Source organism: Carcharhinus amblyrhynchos, chromosome 10, assembly GCF_965287045.1.
Source record: "Carcharhinus amblyrhynchos chromosome 10, sCarAmb.v2.hapA, whole genome shotgun sequence".
In the NCBI taxonomy this organism is placed as follows: domain Eukaryota; kingdom Metazoa; phylum Chordata; class Chondrichthyes; order Carcharhiniformes; family Carcharhinidae; genus Carcharhinus; species Carcharhinus amblyrhynchos.
Window position 1 is genome coordinate 77,396,721 of NC_137333.1, and position 24,963 is coordinate 77,421,683.

At 39.0% G+C, this 24,963-nt stretch overlaps 1 protein-coding gene across 1 annotated transcript in view; it reads right to left on the bottom strand.

The window, feature by feature from the left end:
* ubl3a (ubiquitin-like 3a) overlaps window positions 1–23,326 on the bottom strand; it is an 82,626-nt gene extending 59,300 nt beyond the window's left edge. The window contains exon 1 of the mRNA XM_080197419.1: window positions 22,686–23,326. Within this exon, the coding sequence (XP_080053545.1) occupies window positions 22,686–22,712 (27 nt within the window). The 5' untranslated portion in view covers window positions 22,713–23,326. The remainder of the gene's footprint in view (window positions 1–22,685) is intronic.
* Between the last annotated feature and the right edge of the window lie 1,637 nt (window positions 23,327–24,963).

Below are 24,963 nucleotides of genomic sequence, written 5' to 3' on the forward strand. Positions count from 1 at the left end.
CAGCATTTTTCAAGTCTGTAGTATGGAGGGGAAAGCAAAGTGTGGTTTGAATCAGAATTTTTCTGACTCAAGGGGTAAGAGTGCTCCACGGAGTCAAGTTGATATTCCAGTCAGAATTAAAGCAGTAATATTACAGATTAATGGTAACAGCAGTGTAAAATTATAACCAAGGAAGTAATGTTGGGTTTACACATCTAAACTTCTCCCAAACTTTGATCCAAAAAGGGAGCTCTCCAATATCTGATGAAGTCATTATAAAATACATAATAATGTCACCTTGAGTATCCTGTCCAGATTTCTCAAACTACTGGAAGAAATCTATTGTTTATTGATCTCTTTAAAGCTGTAAAATACGTTAACAAAAACCATAAAATTCAAATTAGATAAATCCAGCAGCTAGCCACCAAGTTCGCCGTAGGAGTTAAGACAGTGAAAGAATTCTGATTATATTTCTGGTCTTCTGTTGACACGTTCACAAAAAGTGTTGCAATCCTGTTATTGGTGTCATTTTGAGAACTGGTATAGAGTTCTTGCCAGATTGCACGATGGAGTGTCATCACCAAATTGACATGTTTACTGAACTATCCTGAAGTGATGAATATTAATCATATTCCTTGCATCATGTACTCAGCATCTCACACCATCCAATTTCCCCAATGATCAGCACTTGCTGTTTAACCAAGAATATACCAAGCAGTTAGAACAAACAAAGCACTGAAATATGGACATGATCACAATGGTAGTTTGGCTGTCAAAAGATAAATGTAACTAACGCCACCCAGAATGACAACAGGAATATCAAATTTAAGTCGTTGAACCTCAAGTCTCACCCAAAACACAAACTAAAGCTAGTTGCTGATGTGTACAGTTGAAGTTGAAATTACAAGATATGCTCATCATTTCAAACGATCATAGCTCTGAACCTCTTACATTTCCATAATCTAGTTAAGCAGTGCACAAATCATTACATTTGCAAATGAACAATATCATTACAGTGCAACCAGCTTTTCAATGGCATACTAAATTAATCTTTAGCTTCTGGTCAATGTGATTTCACCACAGACGCAACACAGCTGTAAGAACCATGTGGGAAACCAAACCAATAACTGAATGAGAAGAAATTCATGCACTAAATATCTAAGCAAAAAAAATACATCAGCATACAAATTAGATATTTTTGCTAACCTACAGATTTTTAACTAAGCTCAGCAGCAAAGCCATAAAATTAATCTTATCCTTTATTAATGAGCACTTTGGGTCTCAAGTAAACTAGGGTTGTAAAATAGTATATGGCTTTTGCCCGATTATGCTTTTATGAAGCACCTCGAGACTTTTCTTTACATTAAAAATGCTATATCAATGGAATATCTAAACATATGTATTTAATGTTTTTGTATATGCACACAATGTCAGCTATTTCAATTATTTTCTCCCCATGAACTCACCCATACACTGCTCAATTGAAGCTAGTTACGGGGTTAACATGAGGATTTGAGGAGGGTTGAAAGGGAAAGAGGGGGACATCATCATCTCCTTTCAGTTTACCTGCATGGCTTTAAGAACATAAGCAACAGGTGAATTAGGCCATTCAGCCGTCTCCCTCAATTCCACCTTCACACAACCCTTGTAAACGATCTTGAGCCATGGAATGTACATTTTAACATATCTAAGTAGATCGACAACAGACAAAAATGCAACAAAATCAAATTCATTCTGGAAATCCTAATTATAGCAGGAAATACTATCCAATTAACAAAGTACATTTCTTCATTACGCATAAATTCAATTTCAAACACTAATCTTACAATATCTTAGATATATCAAGCTCTGAGCTTAATTACTGCAGTACACAGTGGATTTTTTAACCCGTGCCCCATGCTGGTTCACCTAAAGACTGAAAAGTTTCATAATCTGCACCTAATGAACATACTCAGTATGAGATTAATCACAGGTCCTTTCAACTGAAATAACAGCTACTTGAAAACATTGTGTCAGTAAGAAAGCAGTGATAAAATAATCTGGACGTCATGGGAATCAGGCACACCATCTTTAATTAGGCAATAAAAATGCATTATATGGTTGACCAGATAAGCAATAAATGCTGACTATCCCAGATAATTTAAAGATAGTACCTGGAATTGTCACACATCAAATGCTTTTGTTAATTTTTACAACTTTTCGCATTTATTTTCCCCTTTATTCATTTGGACATGACTACAATTGGAGCATGTGCGATGTGAATCTGCAAAGTTTAATTTTGCAAATTTGTATTCATAACTGATAAACACACTGATGATACAAATGTAACATTTTCAGAATTAACAAACCAATCTCGTCTTTATAGTTACATCTCACTAGGATCCAAGACTGGGCTCTGAAAAAAATCGTCACTATTCATTTAATGTTAGCAGTTAAAAGTTGTGCTATTAGCTCTACATTAGTGTTTTTCCCCCAAGATGTATTCTGCACTGCAGCTCTAATTCCCTCTAGCTTATATACATAGTACTTATATGGCAAAAATATACTGCAGGTTCCTGAGAAATTAAGTGTGCGATGCAATTTGAGCAAGCACTTAAAGCTGATCTTCCTGAGGTGGCACTGCAATAACATTCAAATAAGAAACTTGCATTTATATCACACCCTTCACAATCCCAGGATTTACTTAGAGACTGATCTTGAATTATACAGGCATATAAGTGTTGACAATTGTTTTGATAATTGTGAAGCCATTATTTTTGTATCAATGTATTAAGAGAACAGCACATTAATGAGTTATAAATCAAAATGTGCAAAGACGAGTTAGAGGTTCACATTACAGTACCTGTTCTAATTATTTGCATGTCAATAAAGGAAAAATAAATGAAAAGGTTGTAGAAATTAACCAAACATTTGATTGCATAACTGAGTATGTTACATGTGTGTGGCTGTGTCTCATTCCAGGTCAGGCACAATCTAATGAGATACAATTTAGAACTGGTCTCTAGACTTTCAGCTCATATAAATACAGAAGGCTTTTCAGTTGCACAAATTAAGCAGCATAAAGATGGAGCTTGACTAAGTACAACGAGAGGGGAGTGCTTAACTCTGGGAATTTGGTAAATGAGAGAATTCAGTGCAGTGCAGTGAAGGAGGATGTGCTAATCTGGGCTTTTACAAAAAAGGAGTGGTCCAAGAGAGGGAGCTGGTAACAGAAAGACCTGAGAACTGCAAGCTCGAGACATTAACTTAATGAGCAGGTAGTTTGCTAGTTTTTTTCCCCCTCGAAACTGAAGTAGAAGTCTAAACTGGCACTGAGGAGAAAGAAACATTGTATTAAATATATTAGCAAGTTAAACTCCATAATATAACTAGGGAAGATCAGAAATATTTCTAAACTTAAAACCTACTTAGTTAAATAAAACATAATGAAGATGGCGGGGAGATGATATGTTACAGCTATAGCACAGGAGCTGGTGTACACCAGTGTGACAGTGTGACCTCTGCAGTAAATGTCTATAGCTCAAGGAGCTTTGGCTCAGAGTTGCTGAGCTGGAATCCAAATTTCAGACACTGAAATGCATCAGGTTGTGGAAGTTACCTGAACACTTTGCTGTAGAAGGTGGTCACACATCTCTTAGGATAGGTACTTCTGAGTTGGTCAGTGGTGAAGGATAGTAGGGTACGACTGCAAGAGGGGTAGGTATGGGGATCCAGAAGGTACCAATGGAAAAGGCTCAGCCCTTTCAATTGCTCGACAGGTTCAATGTTCTTGCAGTTTGTCTGGATGAGAGCACAGACTCCAGGGAGGATTTTTTAGAACATTATTTCACTGGATTTGGGTGTCACTGGCTAAAGTAGCATTTAACAAATGGATGAAAAACAGATAACAGCAATATAGTTAGGGGCAGATAGTGTTCTCTGTGGTTGAAATCATGAGTTCTGAAGGCTGTGTTGCCTGCCAAGTATCAGGGTTAAGAACATTTCCTTGGGGTTGGAGAGGAACTTTCAATGGGAGAGGATGGATCCAATTGTCAGATCCATGTGGGTACTAATGGCATAAGTAGGACTAAGAATGAAGCTCTGCTGAGGGATGATGAGCAGTTAACAACTAAATTAAAAGACAGAACCACAAAGGTAATAATCTCTGGATTACTACCTGAGAGTACAGGAGAAAGAGAGAGAGTTGTACCATTGCAACAACCTTCACATGGATCATGCTGGGACCAGTGTCCTGATGAATCTTATAAATAGGGCTACAGAGAGGCCTCAAAACTAAATAGCAGTAGGGAGGATTCATGTTAGGAGAGATTGGGTAAGTCAATGAGAAAGGACAAGGCAATAGAGAAAGGTGGCAAAATGGTAAATTGTAACCAGAGTGTGACAAAAAGGTCTATAGCATACAAACTTGCACCATCAGTAAAACTGCAGCAGGAGAATGATAAAAAGACAGAATTAAAAGCTCTTTATCTGAGTGCTTGCAGCATTTGTAACAAGATGGATGAATAGGCAGCACAATTAGAAATAAACAAGTATGATTGTGATAGCATTTGCAGGGACATGGTTGCTAAGTGACCACTGCTGTAACCTAAATATTCAAGCGTATTTGACATTTTGGAAAGACGGGAAGAACGGACAAGGAGCCGAGATGGCTCTGGTAATAACAGCAAGATCAGTGCAGTAGTGAGAAATGATCTGATCAAGATGTAGAATCAGCTTGACTGAACATAAGAAAAAGCAAAGAAGTCATTGGTGGGAGTAGTTTATAGCCTCCAACCGTAGCCAACCTGCAGAAAAGAATACATATCAAAAAATAAAGGTAGCTTGGAGGAAAAGTACTCCAATAAGTGCAGGTGATATTAATTTTCATATAGTTTGGATGAATTATATTAGAAAAGGTAGCCTGAAGGATAAGTTTTATAGACTGCATTTGAGACAGTTTCTTCAAACAATTTCCTCTGGAACCGCCCAGGGAACAGCTTATTTTAGGTGGTAATGTGTGATGAGAAAGGATAAATTAATGACTTCATAAGAAAGGATCATTAGATATGAGTAATCATAACAAACTAGAATTTCACATTCAATTTGAAGGTGAGAAACATGGGTCTGAAACTACAGTCTTAAAATGAAATAAAGGCAACAGAGCCTTCAGGGCTTTTAATCATGACTACAGAGAATTGTACCAATCCCCCCAACCATACTGTGCTCTATGATATCTGGTTTCCTTTTTTGAGACAGTTTCTTCAAATACATCTGGAACCACCTGGAAACAGATTTTAGACTTGGTAATGGGTCATTATGCAGGGTAAATTAATGACCTCATAATAAAGGATCTTTAGGTAAGAGTAGTCATAACATGCTGGAATTTCACATTCAGTTTGAGGGCGAGGAATGTGGGAACGAAACTATAGCCAAACATAAATAAAAGCAATTTCAAGGAAATGAAGACAATTCGCTAAAGTGAACTGGGTAAATAGGGATAATGATAAAAACAACGGAGAAACAGTGGCAGACTTTTATGGAGATATTTCATAACTCTTGAAAAATCCTTAACAAATCTACTCGCATTTTTTGAGGATTTAACCAGTAGTACAGATAAGGGAGAATCGGACTTTCAAAAGGCTTTTGATAAGGTCTCTCGTAAGAAGTTAGTGGACAAAAAAATACACGGAATAGGGTTAATGTACTGGCATGGATTAAAAATGATGAACAGATAGAAAACAAAGAGGAGGAATAAACAGATCTTTTTCTTTTAAGTGGCAGGCAGTGACTAATGGGATACCACAGGGATCAGTGCTTGGGGCCCAGCTGTTCGTGACATATATTTGTCTGTACCTTTACTCTGCTTTCCTCAGACATGATGTAGCACTCACCTGATGAAGGGGCAGTGCTCCGTAAGCTAGTGGGTTGTGCTACCAAGTAAACCTGCTGGATTTTATGTTGAGAAATTTCTTAGTGTTTTCCTGAGACATACCAGACAAGATATATAAAAATAATGACACATTCAGCTACAGTAACATACAAGAGTTTCATAATTGTCAGTTCTGAGCAAAAAGGTTTTAATTTTCTGAAGTAGTATAATCGTGCATGCCCCGTGGCTACCACATTTCCCTTCAGTTTAGCTCATCATCTACTTTGACATCTAGATACTTGTAGTTATTAACTAATTCAATGACCACATCATGAATCTTCACAGCAGCAATACCATTAACTGGCTTTTTCCTTAGTCCATAAGTTCTTTTGTCTTGATTTTTCAGTTTAAGAAATTATTTTCACATCATTTCCGTTGGGATCCTATAGTTTCCTTTGTTATAGTTTATGAGAGCCACAAGGACCATATCATCTGCATACTTCAGGATTGCTATTGTCATACTCTGATCGACAATCATTCGTATAAAAAGTAAACATGACAGTACACAAACCTGAGGAAATCCTGCATTCACTAACATGGACTGGAACTTTCCCGCTAGGATCTTTTGGTCCGACTGCATGCTGCCTCCTGCCATGAGAAAGACACTGGGAGAGGCCAGAGAATCCTGCCCATGGGCTTGTATCTGTCTTCACAGTAGAAAGCACAAAAGAAATCCCAAGGAGAATAGAAAATCAAGAGATAACAGAGAAGATGGGACTTTAAACGATCACTAGAGAAAAAAATACTGGGAAGAGGGATTAATGGCTGACATTTCCCCTGGACCTGCTGAACTGCACTGTAGGGTCTTAAAAGGAGATGATGCAGAGATAATGGATGCATTGGTTGTAATCTTCCAAAATTCCCTAGATTCTGCAAAGATCCTACTGGATTGGAAAATTGCAAATGTAATACCACTATTTAAGAAGGGAGGGAAAACAGAAAGCAGAAACTATAGGTCAGTTAGTCTAACATCTGTCAGTGGGAAATATGAGAATCCATTATTAGGGGAGTAGTGGCAGGACGGTTAGAAAGTCATGATGCAATCAAGTGGAGTCAAAATAGTTTTGCAAAAGGGAAATGATGTTCAAAAGATTGATTATGAGTTTTTTGAGGATGTAACTAGGAGGGTGGATAAGGGGAAAATCAGATGATGTAGTGCATCTGGATTTCCAAAAGATATTTGGTAAGGTGCCATATAAAAGGCTACTGAACAAGGTAGCAAGTCATGGTATTAGGGATGATATATTAATGTGGATGGAGGATTAGCTAACTAACAGGAAACAGTCAAGATAAATCAGTCAATTTTAGATTGGCAAATTGCAACTAGAGGAGTAACACAGGGATCAGTACTGGGACCTCAGCTACTTACAAACTATATTAATTATTTGGATGAAAGGGGTCAGTGTATTATAGCCAATTCTACTGTCAATACAAAAATAGGTGGGAAATCATGTATGAGGACACAGAGTCTGCAATGAGATACAGATAACTTAAATGGCAAATGGAGTATTGTGTGAGAAAATGTGAAATTGTCGACTTTGGAAGGTAGAATAAAGGAACAGAATATCCACGTGGAGAGACACTGCAGAATACTGAGGCACAGAGAGATCTGGGTATCCTTGAACATTAATCACAAAGGGTTAACATACAAGTACACCAAAGAACTTGGAAGGCAAATGGAATTTTAGCTATTATTGCAAGAAGGATGGAGTATAAAAGTAAGGGTCTTACTACAACTGCCTGGTGAGAGGACACCTAGCATAATACCTACGGTTTAGGTCTCCTTGCTTAAGGAGGGATATACTTACATTGGAATCAGTTCAGAGAAGATTCATCATGCTGATTCCTGGAATAAAGGGTTGTCTTATGAGGAAATGTTGAGAAGGTTGGGCCTATACTCATTGGAATTTAGAAAATGAGAGGTGATTCTAAGGGGCCTTGAAACGATAGGTGCTGAGAGAATGTTTCCCCAAAGGGGGGAAATCTAGAACCAGGGGCACAGTTTAAAAATAAGAGGTCTCACTTTTTTGATCGCAATGAGAAGGAACATATTCTCTAAGAGGGTCAATGGTATTTGGAATTCTCTACCCCAGAAAGCAGTAAGGGTGGCATCATTGAAGTAGTGAAAAGTACTATATAAATATTAGTTGAATTACTTATGCTTGGTTTAGCTTAAATCACTTCAAGCAAGATTTCTCTATGCTTTTCTAAAAATTAAGTTCAAAACCTCTGTTCAAAAAATTAAATTCAAAGTCACTAAAAGTAGAAATTTCAAATCGATGCCAGTGTGGGCTGCTTACAGTCATTATGCACAGGAGTCCATTCAGCCTATCAAGTCCTTGTAGAGGATCTAGTCGGTCAGGTTTTTCTCGCTGTATCTCTGTAGTCCTGCAAGTTTATTTCTTAAAAACATTACATTAACCTGAGAGTGGCAGCTATCTCACATTGATTGGACAACTTGTGCTGCAAGAAGTTAGCTATAACAATGTCAGTGTTAGCACATATTTAAAAATGTAATATTAAAAGCTTGGTAACCATGAAATGCCTACTTCAAGTAATCAAAAAACAATAACTTCAATTTAAAATCCACTTAATGATGTAAATTAAATTTTCCATCAAATCTACCTAGTTACTACTTTATTTCATTAGAGCACTACTTAATAAATTTGCTCAAATTGGAAGTCATAAAAGAGGAATGAAGTCATAGCATGGCACCAATATCCTGCAGATAAATCACACCAAAATCGGTAGAGAGATTGAAAGTCAGATCCTCTGGGATTAGAATATTCTCATAATAAATCAGAAATTCACTCCTTCTCAACTTTCCTTCTTATCCCTTTTACCTTTAGAAGCCCTGAGGAATATTGATTCTTCTGTAGAATTTCATCCACGGAGTCATTTAAATGAAAATCCTAAAAAGATTTCCAATCTAAATCAAATCTCCGCATACAACTAGAAAAATTTTTTTTAAAAATTATATATGCTTCTAAACTATCAAAAGTTTGAGAAAAAGGCAGGTGTCATTAAATCAAACTTTATTATCTGACATTATAGGGGTAGGTCACATGCTTGATTTCCAATTAAAAACTTTATGAAAGGTGCAATTAAATAAAGAAAAATTATAGCACACCAAGTAAATTTAAAGAACAAATTGACACCTTTATGTTACAACAGATGAGCTGAGGCAGCGGTGGAGTTGGGTAGTATTAGAGAGATGGAAGAGGAGGGCCTAGTGATGGTATGGATATGTAGACTGTAGATCAGCACGTGGTCAAATATAACATCAAGGTTGCAAACTGTCTGATTTAAACTCAATGATCAGGAATAGGGATGAAGGCAGTGGCCAGGGAATTAAGGTTGTGGCAAGACCCTACCTTCCCCATACTTATTTTGATGATGTTTCTGCTCAACCAGTATTGAACATCAGATAAGAAGTCTGACAATTTAGAATCAGTGAATGGGTCGAGATGAGTATAAGCTAGGGTCATTTATAACTATAATTAGATCTGAGGGAACATTGTTTTAAAACATCAATTTTGTTTTCATTCATTCACCAAACGTGGCCATTAGTGGTACATCACTAGTCGACCTTCAGATGATGGTATGGTAAGGGATGCACTGTTTTCTTGAACCACTACAGTCTGTGAGGTGAAGATACTATTGTGTTGTCAGGTTGGATGGTCCATCATTTTGATCAGCGATGATAATGGCATTATATGGCCAAGTAAGGATGTTTATGGCTTGGAGGAATGTTGGAGGTGATGTACTTGCCAGGGGTCCTTCCAGGGGTGAAACCCTACAGGTTTGGGGCATGCTCTCAAGTTCAATGTCTCTCATTTGCTTGATTTTGTTAGGAAGCTTGAACAATGAGTTCTGTAACAGATATGTTACTTTGGGCTGTTAAGTTGCCGCTCTTCAAAGTGTGCCACTCATCAAAAATGCTGGACCCTATCCCTTAGCAAGAGTGACGAGGGCGCACCTAGTTCTGTAGTTTGTAGCTTGATTTCATAGCCCTGCTCACTGTAGTTCAACTGTAGTTTCATTAAAGAAACTGACCCAAACTTGCTTTTACAGTGCAGCCAGCTCTTGGGAAAGTGAATTAATTGCACAATTGTGCCATATTCTCTAACATTGAATTGGTCTTCCTGTAAACCAGCTACATCCATTCCAGTCAGGCACAGACTATTCATGGCATTCTGTTTAATGATTGGGGGCAGAGTAGAAAAACCATGATTCCACTACAGACAGAATAGCACCGTATCTGGGTTATGTGAAAAACAATCTAATGCAGCATTTTTTGTGGTTTAAAGGTAAAGGTTTATTAAGAGACCAATTTCTTGAAATCCTGAAGAACTGCCTTGGGCAGATCCTATGACACTACTTGAAGAACAAGGGAGTTCTCCTTTGAGTCCCACCCAACATTTTTTCCTTAATCTACTTTATGCAATATTGGTTATCCATTCTTTGTCACAATGCTGCTTTTAGGATCTTGTAGTGTGCAAATTGGCTGCCACTTTTCCTACAACAGTGAATACACTTCAAAAATACTTCATTAGATGTAAACGTTATGAACAATCTGTGTATGCATGGAATGACTGTTCCGAAAGATGTACCTGGTTTACAAGAAGACTAGTCGATTGCCAGAAAGAAAATATAGGATAATAATGCAGTTAACTCACTTTACAGAAAGGTGCTGAGGTGAAAAGCATTTTATAAATGCAAGCTCTTTCCTTTCTCTTCATATTGTTGGCTCTTCCTTTTATTATAGAATCCTTAGTGCTGAAGGAGGCTATTTGGCCCATCAAGTGTGTACTGGCCTCAATCCCACCCAGAGCTGTTATAATGCAATCTGGACATTGCAAAAGTCTGAGCTAACTAGCTATGCTCCCACAATATATTGCATTGACACCATCACTAATACACATTGCTGCTATCAGAGAAGCAGTTAAAAAATTTTGGCCACCGAGTTAAAAAAGAAATCCAACGGCTTTGTTTCAATAAGCTCTGTTGTTGAACATGTGGTCGTGGAACGTAAAAAGGTTTTTTTTTCTCTAAGGATCTCAACCTTTAATTGTCTATTTTCCTCATGTCTCCAATTCATGTGTATTTTTAATTCCAACCCTAGCCCCATTGTGTATATATATCAAAATAAGAGGTCAGTTGGCAGTGGTTTCTGGGACAGAACAGAACAGGTCAGGAGAAAAGAAGAAATCCAGTAGTTGCTGCCAAATGAGTGAGAAAAAAAATTAGGATGTGGCCAGAGCTGGAACGAATTGGAGAGGAAAAGATGCATATTATGGATAGCAGAAAAAGGATCTCCTTGGGGTGGACAAAGGTAGGCTTGTACCAAGAAGGAACAGGATGTGGGAGCAAAAGTTGGCAGTAGCAAGGGGACTTGTATCCAGAAGGAAAGCCATAATTGGGTAAAGTTAGATTCAGGACAGCTCAGAATCTGAACATTTGGCCAGAAACCACCATATATGAAGATTTGGAGACTCAAATCTTTGAACTAAAAACATTAAGATCAAAATCAGCATTTACTACCCCTGTCTAGTTTTCCTGATTGAAGGACTTGAGGTCACCAGTGGATCACAATGTAGATTGGGGTCACATATAGGCAAGACTACATGGGTAAGGATTGCAAGTATGCTTCCTTTACAAGCATTTAGTGAACAAGTTGGTTTTGCACAACTACCCGACAGCTTTATGGTCATTTTTATTGATTGATTTTTATATCTAGATCACCACTATTTTACCATAAAGTCTTTAAGTAAACCAATGATGAGTCATCATTATTTCACAAAAGTTCTACGTACTCCAATTCATGCCGAATTCCTACAAATCAGTTTTCCAAAGAACATAGTTTTGGAAATGATGCAGGCAGTTAATTGGTCATATGTTTCTCAGACAAGATCAGCAGCTTGCTTCACCATGATGGGCATGGACCAATCAAAAAGGAGGCAATGACTGCAGAACAGATTTTCAAATAGTATAACTGGAGCTAACGTACACAAACAAATACTATATGTTACTGCACTAAGCTATACAGAGGCAGTCAAGTTTTAATTTTGGATAGCAGTGAGAGCTTAGAAATTGAATGCTGGATGATTACAGGTTCAAGTCAACCGCATTGTCTCCCTTTTCAAGTCACTTATTAACATATACCAACTAAGTTCATAAAGCTGATTACTTGGATAAACTATCTACAGGTGTAGCTAAGCACAGGCTACTTTCAAAGTAAAAACATTTTTAAATATCAGAATTGGTTGAAAATAAGTTAGTCATAAATATACTGAAGTCAGAAAGAATCATGGTTACAGGTATTTGATGGCAGTAAAAAAGGCTTCAATAAAATTGTGTCTGAATATTAGACTAATTTGATGTTTAGGAACAACTTTATTATTTTACCTCAATCATCTGCTGTATAAACATATTGGGCCATACCATCCACCCAGCAGTGTAAAGTCCTGTCCCACTGGAATTATAAAAGTTTACAGTGCACTTAAATTGTTTTGGAAAACTTTGTTCAAACCTCCAACAGCTAGAGCTGTTGCCCCTGACAAAGGGGCAAACCCCAAAAGCTAGTGGGTTTACTATCAAGTAAACTTGCTGGACTTTAACCTGGTGTTGAGAATCTTCTTACTGAATTACTATTAGCATAAAACTGGCAGAAGCCATCCAAAGTTAGCAATTTAAATCGCTTTGTCAGATGATTGTGCAGTGCAGCACAATTGTCCAGGAGGGGTTAGGTTCTCATGAACGTTTACAAATGCACCATAGAAAGCATTCTTTCTGGCTGCATCAGAGCTTGGTATGGCTCCTGCACTGCCCAAGACAGCAAGGAACTACAACAAGCCATGAATGCAGCTCAATCCATCATGCAAACCAGCCTCCCATCTATTGACTTTGTCTACACTTCCCACTGCCTCGGCAAAGCAGTCAACATAATTAAGAACCCTATACCCCCGGACATTCTGTCCTCCACCTTCTTCTGTTGGGAAAAAGATAAAGTCTGAGGTCACATACCAACCAACTCAAGAACAGCTTCTTCCGTGCTGCCAGACTTTTGAATGGACCTATCTTGCATTAAGTTGACCTTTTTCTACAGACTAGCTATGACTCTAACACTACATTCTGCACTCTCTCATTTCCTTCTCTATGAACAGTATGCTCTGTCTGTATAGCATGCAAGAAACAATGCTTTTAACTGTACCCTAATACATGTGATGATAATAAGTCAAATCAAATCAAAGCATTTCTGGACAACTGCGATGTAAAGTCTTACTTTGGGTCTTCTGAGAGGGATTACTCAGTGCACCTTTGGGGTACTCTTGAAATCCAACTCTGGGGAGCCAGAAGGTCATTGGCTATTTTATGGCTATCCGTGGCGTACAAATCAAAATAAATAGTCAATTTCTTGTTTAAGATCGCCCATGCATAGCCACACATTCAAACAAATAATTCAGTTCTAGCAAATTAGAAATGGTCAAAATGGGCGGCATGGTAGCACAGTGGTTAGCACTGCTGCTTCACAGCTCCAGGGACCTGGGTTCAATTCCCAGCTCGGGTCACTGTCTGTGAGGAGTTTGCACATTCTCCTCGTGTCTGCGTGGGTTTCCTCTGGGTGCTCTAGTTTCCTCCCACAGTCCAAAAATGTGCAGGTTAGGTTGATTGGCCATGCTAAAATTGCCCCTTAGTATCCTGGGATGCTTAGGTTAGAGGGATTAGCAGGTAAAATGTGTAGCGATATGGGGGTAGAGCCTGGGTGGGATTGTGGTCAGTGCAGTCTCGATGGGCCAAAGGGCCTCCTTCTGCACTGTAGTTTCTATGATCGATGAAAATATCAAAATACAGACTGGAAAGTTCCAGTTATCAAAATAGTTGCACAGTGACCCTTTTAACTTGTATTTTATTAAGCAAAGAATCTCCTTTTTCAGCATGCCAATCAACACGACAACTTACACAGCTTAAATTCAAGGACAATAGTCCATTTCTATCTGTCAGTATCTGTACCATAGGTGAAAGAGATGTGATATAATTGCTGAAATTGTGCTAATTCAGCTGGGAGCAGGCTTCCCACCTTCCAGCAGTTGGAGCTGCATAGCTGAAGACAACCACCACAGTTAAAAATTAGAATGCTTTTGCAATTCTACTCTCTACACAAAACAATGAGGTGAACAAGAAAATCGTAACCTGGGCAACCTAATCTAATAAACATAACTTCTCAAACAATGAGATTCTGCAGAGCTCTCATCTTTGACCAGCCACTGTTCTGTCTCATCAGCATTCCAGAAAACCTGGAACACAGCAAACTCTCACCATCTTTAACTGAAGTCATTGCCTATTTTTTGCACTAAACAATGGCCAAGATTCAGAAGCAATGTTCCTCTACCGGTCACATTTCAGTGTTTTCCAAATAACGTGTCCTTTAATGTTTCAGTCAGAAATTACTTGCACTACAACTAAAGATTCCAAAATGAACACACTTTAATACCAACATATTGGTGCAGATGTTGGTATTAAAATGTGTTCATTTTGGAATCTTCAGTTGTAGTGCAAGTAATTTCTGCAGGTGACACGGTAGGGCATCTTTAGAGACACAAAATACTGAAAATACATTTCACTGCTTTACTACAAAGTAATTAATGCCCATTAACTTTCGATATTTCATTCACCAAGAGGACTTCATCAAAATATTTTGCATTAATTTTCCCAACTCAATCTACTGTTATTTTTCTGAACAATTTGCTTCATATTAACAAATGATTGATTAGTGTTTTGGGACAGTAAGCTCAAAGTATGTTCTACAGATAGTGACAGTGTGGAACTCCATGGACATACTGTGTGGAACTCAGACTCAAGACCTCAACAAATTGCAGCTAAATTAGTTCTAGTTTTATTTTATATATTGCTATTTCTATTCTTACTCATTAAATGAATTGTTTTGAAAGCACAAATCATACCAAGGAACAAAAGCGTACAATTTCACACTTGCATTGATAGTCCAATATGACTTTCTATAAAAGTTGTATACTAGCTAGTTTCAGCTGGATCCCTGGGGAAGAAAGGAATAAAAGCTTGTGCGTCAGTTACAAGTCCTGTGACCTGTTATGAGAGGGGCTCTAAGCTGTTCAGTATCCACCTCTCTGGAGAGAGTGGGTGAAGATTAAGGGAGAAAAAATAAATCTAGAAACACCTCTTTTTTTTATAGAAATCAATTGAACTCACTAAGTTAAAACTTTGACTCTGTCTTCAGCGGGAAACACCGCAGTGAGCCGGACCAGTTCTTGATTCTACCCCTTGATGGGCACAACATTCCAGTAAAGTAAAACCCGACGGGACAGATGTTCACAATGCATAATTCTGCTTAAAATTTGACAAAACATTTAATTAAGCAGTTTAATGAATAAAAAGTATTATATGCAGCAGTGTTCTTGGCTGTGCTTAATCTGGCTATGACGATCAAAAGTGGATTTGAGTTGGCTTCAGTTTCAGTAATTCCTTCAAGTAAAACTGACAGATGCCTGAGAATGCAGCATAAGGCTTACATTGAGAGAAACACATTGGCTTTCTGACCTAATCAAAATATTGAAAGCTGCTGCATAATGGAAGAAAATCCTTCTTGTGAAATATAAAAATAACAGGAGAGAATCATCTGAGGTCACACTTACTAAATTCCCTTCACCTGTCAATGCTAATGGCACTCTCTTTTATCACCCTCCAACTCTTCCAAAGTTATGACATCAAAACAAATTCCTTTGTGGCCAAGGTCCATCCCACCCCTGCAACCCTCTCCAGCCCAAAGTCGCATTACATTGTCTCCCCTCTAACTCTGGTTTACTGTCCATAAAAGCAAAATCAAAGTTAGAGAAATTAAAATGTTGCTTTATTATGTTACCCATGTAAGTTATTGATGCATTGTACCAAAGGCAGAATTACCATAGCTTGTGTTTAACCATGGTATTTCCTCTCCCATTCTAAATCTCTCCTGCAGCAAGTCTCCAAATCAGTGCCCAATCCTAGCATTTTTTTGAATTGCTCAGTGTTGTTTTGCTACATCAAAATGAACAAAAGAAATGCTAATTGTTATTCTGGAGGAATCAATTAAGATATTGACAAAGAGTTGATACAGAATTGTCTAAAAAAGAAAGCAGTGAGAAAGGAAGAATATGCACAAGTGTATAATATTGCAAGGTCCTATAAAATTTGCATTTTATAAGGGGGTTGCAGGAAACAAGGGGACAGGAGTCGCAAGCAATTTTAATGAAAATATGTGCACGATTATATGTAAACAGGTTTCCATAAGGTTTTTTGAAATTATTTTATGGGATGTGGGCACAGTTAAGAATCAGCTACATTGCTATGCGTTTGGTATCACGTTTAGGCCATACCGGGTAAGGATTGCAGATTTCCTTCCCGAAATATCACTGAAACAGAAATTTTTTTTGTGTGGCACATCTCTTGGCAAATGGTTACAAAGGATGTTAGTGCACCTGATGGTTTTTACAACATTCAAAAACGATTTTCATGGTTCTCATTAGACTTTGAATTCCAGATGTTTTTAATTGAATTCAGATTTCACCACCTGCCATGGTGGGATTTGAATCCAGGTCCCCAGAGCCCTGGGTCTATGGATTATTAGTCAAGTGGCAATACTCTAGGCCAGTGCTAATACTGGTAAATAAAGCTGTACAATAAAACTGAAAAGCCTGGTGAATCTCAATTACACAAAAAAATTGCACAAAGTTTCATTACTTGTCATCAGTTAAGACAATGTGCACAAAGAAGTGTATCATTACCCTTTAGAAAATAATGCATTGCATTTTCTAGAATCATAGAACCCTACAGTGCAGAAAGAGGCCCTTCAGCCCATCGAGTCTGCACCGAACACAATCCCACCCAGGCCCTACTCCCATATCCCTACATATTATACCCACTAACCCCTCTAACCTACGCATCCCTAGACACTAAGGTGCAATTTCTTAGCATGGCCAATCAACCTAACCCACACATCTTTGGACTGTGGGAGGAACACAGTAAAAAGTCTGACAACACCAGGTTTTAGTCCAACCTATTTATTTGATAATATACTCACTAGCTTTCGGGGTTACCCCCTTCGTCAGGTGAATGGAGAGAACTCTCCATTCACCTGACGAAGGGGGTAACCCCGAAAGCTAGTGAGTATGTTATCAAATAAATAGGTTGGACTAAAACCTGGTGTTGTCAGACTTTTTACTGTGTTTACGCCAGTCCAACGCCGGCATACCCACATCATGACTGTGGGAGGAAACCAGAGTACCCGGAGGAAACCCATGCAGACACAAGGAGAATGTGCAAACTTCACAAAGACAGTGACCCAAGCCTGGAATCGAACCCTGGAGCTGTGAAGCAGCAGTGCTAACCACTGTGCTACTGTTTCCTGTCAAGTAATTAAAGAAAACATTTCCTTTCCCAGTGAACCTAGTTTCATTACACCTTGATGGAAAACTGATTAAAAAGATGCCAAATAGGCAGAAACTAAGACACTGAAGTGGTTGTCATAAAAATACTTCAAATATAATCTAGGTTGCATGATAAAAAAAAGCACTTGTTTTTCCATAAAATATTTTATAGATCTAAACACACAATTAATTAACTCTTAAGCACAGTGGCTTATGTAGGAAAACACAGGATTATGTGCCATGCATAAAATTACTGTTATATTTTTAGTAATTTCAACTGAGGGAGCAATGATACCAACATACGAATTAGGATCAGAAGCAAGCCACTCGGTTCCACAAGCCTTCCCTGCCATTCAAAAAAAAATCATGGATGGCAGCCAGCACATTAAAAAAAGTCCTCCCTCTTCAAAATGCCATAGTATCTTTAATACCCACTTAGAAGTTTGGTTTGATATCTTATCTTAAAGTTGGCAACCCAACAATATAATATAGCTCTCCTTCGATGTCGCACTTGAATATCACTTAGCTTACAAATTCGTCCCCTCATGTGTGACTCAAAGTGACACACAATCCACAAAGGTAAAACCAAGATCAGATATTTAATATGTAGCATTAAGTCACCCATGTAAGTTATTGATTTTAATACACTCCCAGAACATGTTAAGTACCCATTATATAGAAGACACTGAAATTTAAGTAAGTTCTCATTCACTTAGTAAATTATGGCGAATGGGCCAGGAAATGGCAAATGGAATTTAATGTTGGCAAGTGTGAGGTGGTCCACTTTGGTACGAAGAATGGTAGGAAGGACTATTACTTACGGGGCGAAAAACTGCAGCAGGCGACGGTGCAGAGGGACCTCGGGCTCCTTGTGCATGAGTCGCAAAAACCCAGCTTGCAGGTGCAGCAGATGGTCAGGAAGGCGAATGGGATGCTGACCTTCATAGCGAGGGGGATTGAATATAAAAGTAGGGAGGTCTTGCTGCAGCTGTATAGGGCATTGGTGAGGCCACAGCTGGAGTACTGTGTGCAGTTTTGGGCGCCGCACCTGCGCAAAGATATTTTGGCCTTGGAGGGAGTGCAGAGGAGGTTTACTAGGCTGATACTGGAGTTGAGGGGGTTGAGCTATGAGGAGAGGCTGAATAAACTGGGCTTGTACTCGTTAGAGTTTAGAAGAATGAGGGGAGATCTCATTGAGACGTATAAGATGATGAATGGGATGGATAGGATAGAGGTGGAGAGACTCTTCCCGCTCAAAAAAGACAGTAGGACTAGGGGGCACAGCCTCAAGATAAAAGGGGGGCAGTTTAGAACGGAGTTGAGGAGGAACTTCTTCACTCAAAGGGTGGTGAATCTCTGGAATTCTCTGCCCGTTGAAGTGGTGGAGGCTGCCTCGCTAAATATTTTTAAGACGCGGGTTGATGGGTTTTTGATAAGAGAGGGGATTAAGGGTTATGGGGAGAGGGCGGGAAAGTGGAACTGAGCAGCGACAGATCAGCCATGATCTTATTGAATGGCGGGGCAGGCTTGAAGGGCTAGATGGCCTACTCCTGCTCCTATTTCTTATGTTCTTATGTTATGTTCTTATAACAAAATAACAGAAGCACAAATAGGATGAGATGCTCAACAATATTTCCAACCTTCACAAACTAGTTGACCTACTTTAAGATGAGCACAGCTGAGTTTCCAATAACTTTCTGCCATACCAATATAATTGAGCATCCATTGCATATACATTTAACACATTTAGTACAGTTCTTATAAAGATTTAAGAACATAAGAAATAGGAGCAGGAGTAGGCCATCTAGCCCTTCGAGCCTGCCCCGCCATTCAATAAGATCATGGCTGATCTGTCGCTGCTCAGTTCCACTTTCCCGCCCTCTCCCCATAACCCTTAATCCCCTCTCTTATCAAAAACCCATCAACCCGCGTCTTAAAAATATTTAGCGAGGCAGCCTCCACCACTTCAACGGGCAGACAATTCCTTCTCCAGTAAGCCATATTCTGAGTGTTTTGTCACTTTTTAAAAATGTATTCTTTCATGAATGTGGGTTTTACTGGCAAAGCCAGCATTTATTGTCCGTCCCTATTTTCCCTTGAACTGAGTGGCTTGCCAGACCATTGCAGAGGCAGTTAAGAGTCAACCACAAATGTGGCTTGAGTCACATTTAAGCTAGATCAGGTAAGGATTACAGATTTCCTACCGTAAAAGACACCAAAAAACTGATTTTTCATTTACTAATGAATTCTTTTCTTGCTCTGTATATATAATAGTTTAGCCTGATCCTCATACCACTGAGTCTTCCAGTTACCAGTGCTGTAAGGGGAAGGGCCCCAAAGATCCACAATTTGGATTGGTCGGGAGACATAATATTAGGATCAGCTAAGTACACAGCAAAGACTCCAATTGCCCAGTCTTAATTAAAACAGGATTGTCACAGATATCAGAAAGACACTTGAATCTCTTGTCTAGAGGCTGCATTCAACCTTAGCTCCTAAAAAACAATGTTCGAATTCATGTCAAGTTTTCTGCTGCCTTATTGAAAGGCATTTAGCGCTGTTGACAAATTTTCCTCGCTCTCGTCCCCATCTCCACACTGTACCAAAGAGAGAACTTCAAAAAATGATTTAAGTGAATCAAAATATTTTAATAATCAATAAATTTACATATTAAATGAGGTTGGGGTAAGAAATTATTGTCAGGTCTCAAAAACTAAAACTGTATTTCACTGCCTTTACAATTCAATTGATTTAAAAGTTCTTTAGAACATCACTGAAACAGAATTGATTTTTTTATGGCATGTCTCTTGGCAAATGGTTACAAACAGTAACTTGAAGATCCTGCAGTGATTTTAACGTGCATCTGGCTGCTGGAGAAACCACCCTGCAATTTAAAGGGGCCACTTGCTACATCTTTGAGCGCAGTACAGCACTGTAGAATTACTGGGCATCGCCCTTGAAACCCTGGTAAGCACTCTTGCCTGAGTCAAAAAGTTAGCAATTCAAGTCTTAACCAGAGACGTGAACACACAATATCCAGACTCTCAGTTCAGTACATATTGAGTACACTCCACCACCAGAGGTGCTGACTTTCACAAACTGAGGCCCTGTCTGCCCTCTTAGGTTGACCTAAAAACTCTCAAGGCACTATTAGTTATTAACCATGGTGTGCTAGCCAATATTTAATTGTGTGATCAGCATAACTGAAACAGATTATTGCCATTCTGCTTGCAAGACCTTGCTGCTCAGAAATTGGCTAGCACATTTCCTACATGATAAAATTGACTACACACCAAAAAGTACTTAATTGGCTGTAAAGCACTTGGGCTGTCCAAAGATATTGAAAGACATTATTCAAATGCAAGTTGTTTTTCCACACAGGAAATAGAAATGTAACAAACATGACTACTTCTTATTTCCATTTCCAAATTTTATGTAGTCTGTTCAAAAATGTAACATTTTTAGTATGTCACCCTCTTTAGCCACTTTGGCTTAAAATGGCATAGGCTGCATTTTCTGTCAGTAACAAAAGGACAAACCATTTACTTTACAGTGCAGTGTTAATTACACCCAAACACATCAAAAGTTGGCACAAATTACATACAAACAAGATTGTTACTAAAGTGCTCATATACATTTTGTAATCTTCTCAAACAAAAGGATGTACCAAATATTTCTTCATAAGGACAGTAACCCTTGCCAAATTATTCATACTTCTTTAAAGGCACCTTCCCTTATCTGCACTGCTCACTAGATTCTTCCCTAACTATGCCACTCACTAGTAACATGTCAAGAGTTAAAGCTTACTCTACTGCTGTAGGTGAAATTAACTGTTCTAGTAAACATGCACAAATATGTATTGTTCTGGCTTTGTACATGCTATTTATTCCTGCTAGAGCATTGTTATGGATAGAATATTAGATAGCTGTGAAAACATTATATAGCACAGGAAGCAGCTTGGGAAAAGCATTAAATATTGCTAAATTTCAATATCAAGGGGAAAACAACAATTTATACTGCCCAAGAACACCGTGTTAATTAGTTGGCAAATGGACTCTGATTGGTAGATGCATTGCCATGGAGAATGCACGGTGACTTACATTTAAAAAAAATCAAACTAGGTGCAGTAGGCCATTTGGCCCTTTGAGCCTGCTTCAAGCCCGACAGTTAATTTCCAAGCATGGTTTGAAATTTACACCAGGCTCTTATCCTGGTTGGTCAAGGCATTGTCCTTAGGAATGAGTCAACACACGGCTATCACTAATTTTGTTTAGTTGAAACATGCGCAATGTGTGTACTGTCAGTCACCACCAACTGGTGCTTTGACATACCTTTTCCAGCAACACTCAAATTCTGTACTACCAGAGTTACTGGTTAAAATTAATGAAATAATATTCAATTAAAAATATTACCATCACCTATATTACTTGTGATTACTGTTTTAGAAAATTGGAAGTTTAGCGTTATACATCTTTATTTCATTTCTTCAAAGAAACATCAAATGCAGCCAGTTGAGACTGATTCTGTTTGCAGCCAAATATTATTCAGAAACTCTTAGTGATGGTTCATTTCTTCATAGGTTTCACTTCATTAAAATGTTGCTTCAACATACAATAAAATCCATTTTTAAATTATCTTTTAACCAGCGGGCCATTATTGTGTGGGCAACTGCAACGTCATTGCAATGGTGCATGAAACAAACATACTTGTTATGGTTGATAAATTAGACTGAATTTACGTTATCAAAGGCGAGGAACACAGGAAAACCGGTTCTGTTACATTTTACTCAACGCTGGCTTAACCAAACATACATAGCATGGAGCCATCCCGATACCATTCGTACCTAAAATCTATTTGTGCATTAGGAATACATTATGAATTTTTAAGAAACACAACTCAGCCAAACACTCACTGATTATTATCCGACACCCATCAAAAGTACAGGAACAAATAAAAATGTGCATCCCGCAAATAACTGCCCCCGGGAAACCCTGTTTACTGCTAGTTTAATCTCCTGTTAGATAAGATCCGGAATATTTGAAATGAGAGCTCCCATTCATAAACATAGCCCTTTAACATGTTTACGGTTAACTTTTAATTAAACTAGCTCTTTTAGCAGTTGAAAAGTAACGATAGTCATTACAGAAGCTACAAAGAGTTTTTGTTTTATTTCAGTTAAATCTCCCTCAGATGTAATGCAGACGTTTCCTTTGCGACCACCATTTAGTAACTGCCTCTGTTTTGCAATGCCTCCACTATTGTGGAGGTGGGATGTAGGGTTGCGGTTAATGAACTCAGTGGAACAAACAGTCAGAAGAATATATATATATATATAAAATCCGCGTCATGTTTCTTACCATGTCCGCCGGTATACAACTTGACATCTTTAATTGTATCCGTCTATCTATTTGACAACCACTATCAGGGATATCCGCAGCCTCCCTCCTGTCAGTTTCCAAGCTCCCTCACAGCAACGGGGCGGAATTCAATCCAGAAAAGGGGAAAATAATAAACAAACAGAAACTCGGAGCCAGCCACACGAGTTCTGTTCTTCAGGCAACCGCAACCTTCTTGACAGTGGCAGCTCAGCTCACAGTTAAGAGGCAAAGCCAAAAGGGCTGAGGAAAAAGGTGGGAGAGATGCCCGGTGAGGAGAAGCGGAGTCTCGTTTAAGTTGTAAAATGTGCCGAATCGTCTCAACTGCGAAGCAAGCCGAGCACCAACTTGCTCCCACCGTTAAGTTAGAGAGAGGCGGAGGGGGCAGGGTGAAGAGTAGACAGGGATATCCTTTTTTTTCAAAAAATGCACACAGGCGGTTCACAGTGAAGTCGACACTTTAAATACTGACACAATCAGGAACTCTACGCCGTCCCTTTCATATTCCGGAAAGGTGACCGAGCTGAGTTCTCATTCTTGTTTCCCCTCAGGACGATCCCAGTCCAGCCGCTCGTCCTGTCATGTTTCTGCCTCAGAGCCAATATGGCGCACGGGGAGAAGGCTGATCGCACAGCGACGGGGGCCCTGCGCTGTTTCCGGTCCGGCCGCCCACCAGGGGCATCTTGGGAATTGTAGTCCACGCCTCTCACATTAACCCTTTTGATGCAGGGAGACTGCGGCTGGATGTGACTACAACTCCCATGGGGCAGTGCGAATGCCATGCAGCATTCAGCACGTATTGGCGACGTACTCCAGACATCATTGACAGGCTGGGACCCTTCACTCTGCGCATGTGCATGGCCATTTAAAGGGCCAGTGTACCAGGATAATGACACTGTTTTTTCATGGCTTTAATATCCGTATTTTGTACCCATTACATCGACGAATTACGTCTGCTTTGTATTCATTAAGACGATGCACCTCCTTAGTGTGTTGTAAGCAGATTCAATCGGGATGCTCAAAAGGGAATTAGGTGATTATTTGAAAAGAAACAATGTGCAGGGACGGTGAAATGGGCATTCAGTGGGACAGTACAGGCACGATGGACCGAAAGGCCTCCTACTTCGTCGTAACAATTCCGCGTTAGCGCTAAGAGACATGTCCCGTCTTCACCTTGTTGCACCTTACTGTTTTCACCACCAAGCCATGTCAGGTTGCTCCACAGTGGTTGAGCTTTTATTCTGCAGGTTGTATATCCCAGCACCTGCTCGAAGCAACCTGAACCAGCGGCTTCCTCGCACTGCCGGCCCCTCACTGTTATTACTTTAGATAAACCAAGTCCATGCTAATCCAGTGTCAGGACTGTGTTAACCAGCATCCCAAAAATGCTGCCAATATTTAAACATTACTGACGAACTGGGCTACCTCTGCTGACGTTACACTTTCAAAGTAATCCAGTGGAATGCGTGATAACATTTTAGATATTAAAATTAAATGTTTTGGCTTTGAACCAACTGCAGCAACTACTGTACATTTTGACGCTGAATAGCTTTGCTATTCATGTGTTATGTCTCAACGATTCGTCACTATTTTATGCTTATTGTTCATGGAGTAGAACCCCACATGCAAAATATAATTAATGTTGGACCAGGAAGTTCATTTCTGCTCACTGTAAGGGTGAATGTGGAAAGTACCAACTAAAATCCACTTGGATGGTTGTTGCCTGACAGTGAGTTTTAAGGCACTGCAGATCCCCAGAAATCAAATCACTATAATGGTGTGCAGGTAACGTGATTATTCCCAGAGAATGTCTTTTCGTCTGTCAGTTTTAATATAGGCCTTTCTCGTCTCCCTACTTTCCTACAATTTTCTTGTCCTAAAATAATAAATTTCAGCCAGACTTTGCTGAGCATTGTGTTTTTTATAGACGTATCTAATTCGGGATGGAAATTGGTCTCAGTCCGTGGAGCAGAACGGGCGATATTGGATTGGCCGTGTTTCCGAGGGGGTCTGATCTGATACTGCTTGTTCTGCAACATTGCTCGAGGCGAATTTCCACCTTTTATATTGTTTTGATATGCATACAAAAGGCAGAAAGCAAACATTTATATAATACCTTATCATTTCCTCGTTACTTTTTTTAAAAGAACAGATTCTTTTGTTGTGTAGGCAGCTAATTACGTGGAGCAAATAGCAATGCGATGACCAGTTAATTTTATTTTGCTCATGTTAGTCGGTAGTGAACTTCTAGTCCAAGAAA